The 9,143-nt window shown below is 41.3% G+C and overlaps 1 protein-coding gene across 1 annotated transcript in view; it reads left to right on the forward strand.

The window, feature by feature from the left end:
- LOC122889676 (proteolipid protein 2-like) overlaps positions 1–7,390 on the forward strand; it is a 128,119-nt gene extending 120,729 nt beyond the window's left edge. Inside the window, 2 exon segments of the mRNA XM_044225054.1 lie at positions 6,889–7,341; positions 7,344–7,390. Coding sequence (XP_044080989.1) covers positions 6,889–7,341; positions 7,344–7,390 — 500 coding nt within the window.
- Positions 7,391–9,143: the final 1,753 nt, after the last annotated feature.

Here is a 9,143-nt window from a genome sequence, read left to right on the forward strand (position 1 = left end):
GGTCCTGGGTCAAGCCCCACATGGGGCTCTCTGCTCAGCGGGGAGCCTGCTGCCCACCCCCCACCGTCTGCTGCTCTGCCTACTTGTGATCTCTGTCAAATGAATAAAAATAAAATCTTTTAAAAAACAAAAATGTGGGGGTGGTGGGAGGTTGGGGTACCAGGTGATGGGTATTATAGTGGGCACAGCTTGCATGGAGCACTGGGTGTGGTGAAAAAATAATGAATACTGTTTTTCTGAAAATAAATAAATTGGGAAAAAAAAAATGTAAGGATTTGTTAATCCTTACAACAGTCCTTATTAACTTTTCGTTTTCCTTTCCTTTCCAGTCTTTCCAAAGAAAATTATCCCTTGAATGTCACTGAAATAGCCAAACTAAATCACAATTAAGTTAAAGAAAAGGGTCTTCTTACCACATACATGACAGCTGCTTAGAACAGAAACCCAGTTTCTGCTTCTCTTCCAGTTGTCACTCACCAATGGGGCCATCAACAGGTTAGGAAGGACTCCAAAGGACCATGTGACAAAGGTCATCACCATGTCACTTCAACATGGTCTCTTTAAAGAGAGGTTAATTCTCTGCCTGAGAAATGCCAGAAGCTACCCCAGCACTTCTCAAATCAGGCTGGGCCTCTGCAGAGCAGTGTTTAGACTCCTGGGCCACACCCCCCAGGACTTCTGAGTAAGTAGAGCAGAGACAGTTGGGTTTTTTAAACTCCCCAACTACTTACACTATATTTTCAGATTTGAGAACCACTGAACAACTACATGAGTGAGGGCTGACCTTTATAGAAAAGACCTAAAGGACAGGATTTTAAAACAACAAAACAAAACAAAACAAAAAACACGAGTTTTTTGATAGAGCTGTGTGCAATGACGCACATGGGAGTTTAGAATTTTGTCTGGGGCCAAGAAGGGGTCCCAACAGGGTGGTACTGAGATCTGGGAGAGGGCACCCGAGGTGAAAGGGGCCTCATTACAGGAGGGGCGGGGGCCCTGGAGACAGAAGCTTCTGTCGCTTGTCTGCCCTGTTCCCTCTTTGATCCTCTGCTCCACAGCCATGCAAGCAGCATGTCCTGCTTGTTGTCTCTTGTCAAGCTCTCCAAAATGTGACCCTTCCCTGTCTACAGTTCCCACTTTAATTCTGGTAACGAAGAAGGGGCAAGGTCAAAAGAGAAGGGGACCTTTTCTAAAACATCCCCCTTATAAAACCATTTACTTAAAGATATCCTGCCCGGTTCTGGGATTCGTATTTCCTGCAATGTTTTCCTCAGAGTCACACCAGGCCCCTCTTTCAGGAATCCTCCAAAAAGTAAAGGGACAGAAACACTTGGTTTACTGTGGCCAACCTAGCACCCATGTTATCTCCTCAGTCTTTTCAGGACTCCACCAAAGTAATAGGAAGTGCATATGAGAACTATAAGACCACAGGGACAGATTTATGGGGAAGGCTACAAAAGCTGATGAAACGAGGGACTGGGGAAGCAAGTGGGAGAGAAAAATGTTTTTCACTAAGAATCCTTCTGTACTTTTAAAATCTGTACTTTGAGGTTGTATTATTAAAAAGATACATGTTGGGGCGCCTGGGTGGCTCAGTGGGTTAAAGCCTCTGCCTTCGGCTCAGGTCATGATCCCAGAGTCCTGGGATCGAGTCCTGCATCAGGCTCTCCACTTCTCGGGGAGCCTGCTTCCTCCTCTCTCTCTGCCTTCCTCTCTCTGCCTACTTGTGATCTCTGTCTATCAAATAAATAAATAAAATCTTTAAAAAAAAAAAAAAGATACATGTTTAGGGCACCTGGGTGGCTTAGTGGGTTAAAGCCTCTGCCTTCAGCTGAGGTCATGATCCCAGGGTCCTGGGATCAAGCCCCACATCAGGCTCTCTGCTTAGCGGGTAGCCTGCTTTCTCCTCTCTCTCTCTCTCTCTTTCTCTCTCTCTCTGTCTCTCTCTCTGCCTGCCTCTCTGTCTACTTGTGATCTCTGTCAAATAAATAAATAAAATCTTAAAAAAAATAAAAATACACTTTTTTTCCCAAGGCAAAAGAAACAGGAATTGAAAATGGTTGCCCCTGGCCAATAGAACTGGAGACAATGAAGGGGTGGAGAGAGTAGGGATATTCTGTATCATTTTCTATTTTTATATACAATAAGATTTGTTGTGTTAATGTTTTAGTATTATATTTTTAACAATATGCATATGTTATTCTTTGTATAAAGTTTTAATATCTTTAATGAAAGCTGTGGTGTTACTTCTTGGACACCAAAGTTTAAACACTGTATAGGCGGCACCATCAAGCAGGAAAAGGTGATCCTGACCAGCATTCTGTAGCCAGGGAGCTTCCCATTCATGGAAAGTTCTTTGGCCCCCTCTGCTGGTAAGTGATACCCTTATCGACAAGTATGAAAGTACTTGCATGTCTTTGCTGAGAACCTCCTTCATGTAAGCTAACAAATTGATTAGCTGAATGGTTTCATTTCTATTAAAAATACCATTAAATTATCCAATTATGTTCTACATTCACTGGCAATGTCACAGAAGGAAACGTTCCCATCTCACACTTTCTGTGAATTCCAAAGAACTTTTTCCCCCCTCAGCCATTTTCACATACTCAAATAAAATCTCAGGGTGCCTGGCTGCTCAGTGAGTAGAGCATATAATTCTTGATCTCAGGATCATGAGTTCAAGTTCTATATTAGGGGTGGAATTTACTTTAAAATTTTTTTTAAATAAGGGGCACCTGGGTGGCTCATTGGGTTAAAGCCTCTGTCTTCAGCTCAGGTCGTGATCCCAGGGTTCTGGGATCAGGCGTCACGTCGGGCTCCTTGCTTCTCCTTGGTTCTCCCCCCTGCCTGTGATCTCTCCCTCTCTCTGACAAATAAAATCTTAAGAAAAAAAAAAAAAAACAAGAAAAAGTGCAACTCAAATGCCCCCCAATTGCGGTTTTAATTCCCTTTTGCTATGTGAGGTATTATAGCTACAGGTTCGTGGGATTGGGACATGAACATCTTTGGAAGGTATTCCGAGGTTACCACAGAGGGTGTCAGCCTGGACCGCTCTGCATGCACCAGGCTCCTTCACATCCACTCACACCCACTTCCAAAGGAGGAAGCTATCTACAAACAGAACAATAAAGGGTAAACCTCAGAAGACAAGGCAGGGTGTGTGTGGGAAAGAAAGGGAAGGAAGGAGAGAGAGCCCTCACAAGATCTAGTGACAATGGGGGGCGCCTGGGTGGCTCAGTGGGTTAAGCCGCGCCTTCGGCTCAGTTTATGACCTCAGGGTCCTGGGATCGAGTCCCGCATTGGGCTCTCTGCTCAGCAGGGAGCCTGCTTCCCTCTCTCTCTCTCTGCCTGCCTCTCCATCTACTTGTGATTTCTCTCTGTCAAATAAATACATAAAAATCTTAAAAAAAAAAAAAAATCTAGTGACAATGGGTTGCTGATTACTCCCGTTCTTCCTCACTGTTGATCAAATTCCTTTTCTTCTTGACAAGCTTGAATTCAGTTTCTGTCACTTGCCACTAGCAGAATCCTGATTAATGAAACAGTCATTTATTGAGAGTCTACTATATGGCAAGGCATTCTGTGAAACACTTGCACTTTTCTACTCATAACCACACTGCAAAATATTAGTTTTTGTATTTTAAAAATGAAGAATCTGGGACACCTGGGTGGTTCAGACCCTTGGTTTTGGCTCGGGTGATGATCTCAGGTCATGATCTCAAGGACCCTGGGATCAAGCCCCCACTCGGGCTCCGTCCTCATTGGGGAGTCTGCTTAAGGATTCTCTCTCTCCCTCTCCCTCTGCCCCTCACCCTGCTCATGTCCTCTCTCAAATAAATAAATAAAACTTTAAAAGTAAATAAATAAAGATAAAAATGAAGAACCTAAGGCTTTATGGATTGAAGTTCTCCACCCCAGGTCAGCCCCTACGGATCCAACAATACCATTTGAATTCCTCAAATTCAACATCCAAGGTGTACATTCTTTTTCTCTCAAAGTACACTCTTCCTTCTCAATTTCTTTTATTTTGTAAGACTTTTTTAATTTTTTTTTATTTTTTAATTAAAGATTTGTTTTATTTTTTAATTTTTTTTTAATCTCTACACCCACTGTGGGGTTCAAATTCACAATCCCAAAGTCAAGCATCACATGTTCTTCCAACTGAGCTAGCCAGGAGCCCCCTCAGTTTATTTTCTTAAGGGATGACACAATTATCAAAGCCAAGCACAGAGCAGATAGCCTTGACCTCTTGACTCCCTTACCAAAAAAATCCTAGCAACTCTCTCCCTTTAACACCTCAATTTCATTCCCACTACACTTGCCCTTAGTTCAATTCTTTTCCATTCTTTGCCAGTATTATTGCAATGGTTTTAACTGTCTCCCTATTTCCCAGTGTACCCCCTTCCCAGCTTTTCTTTACACTGTGGCCAAAGTGATCTTTCTAAAATATATAGATCTGTTCATATGACTTCTCTTCAGTAATTCCTCATTGCATCCAGGACAACATCTCAGATATTTAGTTTGCTTGTCAAGATCTCCGTCTGCTACAGTGGCCTTTACTTATTTCTCCTCTAATACTGATCACACACTAGCCTCTCTGCTGAAACACCCTTTCTTCCATCATCTAGCTAACATTTAATTACTTGTCAAAATAAGAAGGAGAATTTTCCGTATTTGCAGGGAATTTTCTGAAATGCCTTTATGCAGGTCATAATGCTATCTTGGTTTTAACTTCACTATCTCCTTACTAGGTGAAGAACTTCATGAAGGATGGGACTCTGTTTTCAATATCTGTGTTCCCAGAGCCCAGGACAGTGGCTGATATGTATTAAATTCTCCATAAGTACTTATTGATATCACGAAACAACATATTTAAATTAAAGAAGAATAGTCATGGGGCACCTGGGTGGCTCAATGGGTTAAGCCTCTGCCTTGGGCTCAGGTTGTGATCTCAGAGTCCTGGGATCAAGCCCCATATCAGGCTCTCTGCACAGTGGGGAGCCCACTTCCCCCTTTGTCTCTACCTGCCTCTCTGCCTACCTGTGATCTCTGTCTGTTGAATAAATAAATAAAAATCTTTAAAATAAATAAATAAAATAAAGAAGAGTAGTCATATTGTAAATGTACTTTGGGTATGCCTCTCCCCTAGAGTTTTCCCTAGGCAAAAATTTTAATTCTTCCAACCTTCCTTTTAATCACTTTTGTAAATATCTCCAAAAAGAAAACAACAAACAACAACACAAAAAACACTCCAGGTTCTTCACAATGAATCGAACTTGGACTGGGCATTCCTAAAGCAAGTATCTCTCTTCAGGTTCTTTTCACTCCTGCTTCTTTCTACTGCTCGAACCATCGGGCAACTGAATGATCTCAAAGTATTTTTAACAATTTTAGTAGTAAAAGGAACACAATACACCTCATGTCATGTCATCAGATTTGCCAAATTCCTTAGTAATAACTGGGAAAAGCACCCACATTTTCTTTTATCTAAGAGTTTCCTGTGAATAGGCAACTTTGGATAGAAACACATGAACCTACAAATTGACAAAGTAAAAAATTCATCTGTTTTGGAAGAGACAATAACAAGAAAAAATGTAAAGGAAGATACAAAAATACTCTGTACATTCCTGATATGAAATAAATGTCTCTCTCAAAAGAAATGCACAGCCATAAGAAGGTTAAATAGTGAAGAACTGAATCAAAGGCAAAGGTAGCATAAGAATACAACCCCAAAAAAGGACTCAAATATACAACTCACCTCTCTAATGTGAACCACTCGACTTTTCTTGGCCACAGGAGAGCAAGAAATAGTGTGGTATGGTAGATTGGTCAGCTGGATAACTGTAGAGAGCAACTACTCAGTAATGAATATTGACATTTCAAACTGTATCAACATGAAACAGGAGGTGTGGATGGAATATATCCAAATAATTTGTTTGACTTACGCAAGATAATTTAGAGTGGAAGAAAACACTTATTAATACATAGAGGAAGTGAGGGGCGCCTGGGTGGCTCAGTGGGTTAAAGCCTCTGCCTTCGGCTCAGGTCATGATCCCAGAGTCCTGCGATCAAGCCCCGCTTCCGGCTTTCTGCTCAGCAGGGAGCCTGCTTCCCCTCTGCCTGCCTCTCTGCCTACTTGTGATCTGTCACACAAATCAACAAATAAAATCTTAAAAAAAAAAATACATAGAGGAAGCGACCTAAACTCAAACTGGGCTCAAGATTAAAAAATACTACTACTGACGCTAATAATAATAATACATGCAGCATTTTTCTAAATTGCTTTGCAATATTGTGCCACCTGAGGGCACCAAAGATTTAAAAATATTTTCATGTTTTCTGCTGAAATAAAAAATTCAATTTTTTCAATGAACCTTTATTGAGCATTGTTCATATTTTAAGAATAAAGAGATGTAATAAGGACACAAATACAAATCAAATATGGTCTGTAGACTTGGTGAATGGGTGGGAGCGGACTTAGTGCGGGCTGCAAAGGAGAATGTCATGTTTCGTGTTAATTACTGTCCTCTGGTGTGGTGGGCCCACAATTATTGTCATTTGGTATAAACATATTCAGTCTGTCCTTGACATTGCTTCTCTGATTAGGGCCCAGATTCCTAAGAGTCTCTGAGACTCTTTCAGGGTTGGTCCAGTTCACACTATTTTCATTATAACACCAACGTTTTTACTTTCGTCAATTTCATTTTCTCGTGCATCTGTAGTGTTTTCCACTTCATGACATGATAATGTTATTGCTCTGCTGACTTATAAAATGTGTGTGTATATCGAGTTTTTTAAGAAATTTCTAAGGTAGCAAGGTGATTCGAGCTCGGGGTTGCAGTGTCCCTGAATCCATGAGCAAGTGCAGAGATTCTCTGTGCCCCTAAGGGCCCCGCCCCACCACATGGTGCATTCCCAGCAGCTCTCAGCAACCCCGCAGTTACCCCTCTGTCATCCCCTCCTCCTGCACCAACTTTTCCTACACTGGAAAAGAAGTTCTTCGGTTTGCCTGGATTACATCTTGGCTGGTGATTCTGACCTGCTCCAGCACCTCCACACCAGGACCCTCCTCCCTGCTGGTGGTTGAGACGATCCTTGCCACTATCTTTTTTGCCATCAACATGTGTGACCTACAAACCAAGATAGAGACCATCAGCTGGCCTTGGAGTGATTTCTTGCAGACCCTCACAGTGGCCATCCTCTATCTGATCACCTCCACTATTGTCCTTATCGAGAGAGGAAACCACTACCAAATTCTCACAGGGTTACTGGGCCTAATCACTACCTGCCACTTGGGCTATGCTGCCTATATGATGCCTAGGATCACCTTATCCTAGAAGCAGAAAGACATACAGCAGCCCCCACTGACCTTGCAGATGGCGCAGTGTAGCTGAGCTCCCTTCATTTCTCTCTGTAGCCTGCCAAAAAAAAAAAAAAAAAAAAAAAAAAAATTCCATGGAAATAACTCCTTCCTAGCCATATAACACTCCTGGCCAACTCCCAGCCCCTTATTGAAGTAAAAGTGCCTTTATCCTGAGACTCAGTCTTCTGACCTGCCTCCTGGTGTGGCCATCTCTATATATGGGTGTGCCTATGTCCCTTCCCCTTTCCCCCTTCCTTCTGCAGTATCCAAAAGGAGACACCTGTTCTGCCTGGACTATGTACCGGGTTAAGCCACAGAATTATGGAGGGAGCCTCGGATTTCAGATTCTATGCCCCAGGTTTTGGTTCTGTGGAGGGATAAATAAACAGATTGTTAGAATGCGTGATAATGAATAAATTAGTCCTTTGGCTAAAGTAGCTGCTTTAGACTGTAAGTTTGTGCATTTTCAGAGATTAACTCTGTTCTCTGGGCTCTTTCTGGCTATATTCAGTTCTCCTTGCTATGGTCTCTGCTCAGTATGCAGTAATCATAATCATGCAGAAAACCACAAGGTTTTCTTACACCTCTGTGGAAACACCACTACTATATATATTCTGATATCTTATTTCATGATATTTTTAAATTCTTGGAAACTTTTTCTAGATTTTGTATCTAAAATATTATTTTGTAACTTAATATTTCATCCTAAAATTAACTATGTATTTTTCTTTTGTCTAAGGGTAGTTGTCTTAAAATAAGGAGATTAAGAGACTGGTTTTCACAGTCCACAGCGGCACCATCTACACATAAAGATGTTCAAAGTAATGAACTCATGGAAGGAAGGAATCTACTCCAAAGAAACTGCACAAAGCTGTAAATAAACGAAAGTATGATGAAAACATCTTCACCTTGGCTTTATGGATGTTCTTAACTTATTGTGCCTTATGCAAGAGAACACTTACAAATAATTTTATAGTGTTAGTTAAATGGCAACATCAGTTTGAGACCCAGGTTTAAAGAGTTTAAAGAAAAAGGAATGCAATAGTGTAGAGTTGAATTGTGTCCCCAAAAATTCATGATCACCCTGAACCTGAGAATATCCCTTTATGGAAACAGTCTTTGCAGATGTAATCAGCTAAAATGGATCATACTAGATTTGGCCCTAATCTGATGACTAGTGTCCTCAGAAGAAAAGAAAGCAGACATACAGACAAGCACAGGAAAACACCCATGTGAAGATTGAGGCAGGAATCAAAAGAGTTTTATTGCCACAAACCGAGGGATGCTAAGGATTGTTAGAAACCACCCAAACCTAGGAAAACTGAAGGAAGGATCCTTCCCCAGAGACTTCAGAGAGGGCGTGGCCCTGCCAACACATTGACTTAATAGGCTCCTGAAATCTGAGATAACAAAATTTCTGTTGTTCAAAGCATAGTTTGTGGTACTTTATTAAGCAGCCATATGAAACTCATATATTTTAAACATTGAAGTCATGAGCTCTTTAAAAAGCCAAAACGTGTTGGTCCCTGGTTTTCCCAAGCCAGAAATATGGAGGCCTCTGAAGGTTCTTTCAGATATTTCATATTGTGCTGCCTGGAGAAAACAACTGACAGGCTAAGAGGCTAATTTAAAGCCTTGGTACAACTGACACTGCTGAATAACTTAAAATTCAGTATAGAAGTCACAGGAGTACCATTTTCCAATGTTAAGGTAATTCATCAAGTTAAAAAAAATTTGTTTATTCATTTGACAGAGACAGGCAGAGGGAGAGGGAGAAGCA

Source organism: Neovison vison, chromosome 1 (genome assembly GCF_020171115.1).
Source record: "Neovison vison isolate M4711 chromosome 1, ASM_NN_V1, whole genome shotgun sequence".
In the NCBI taxonomy this organism is placed as follows: Eukaryota; Metazoa; Chordata; class Mammalia; order Carnivora; family Mustelidae; genus Neogale; species Neogale vison.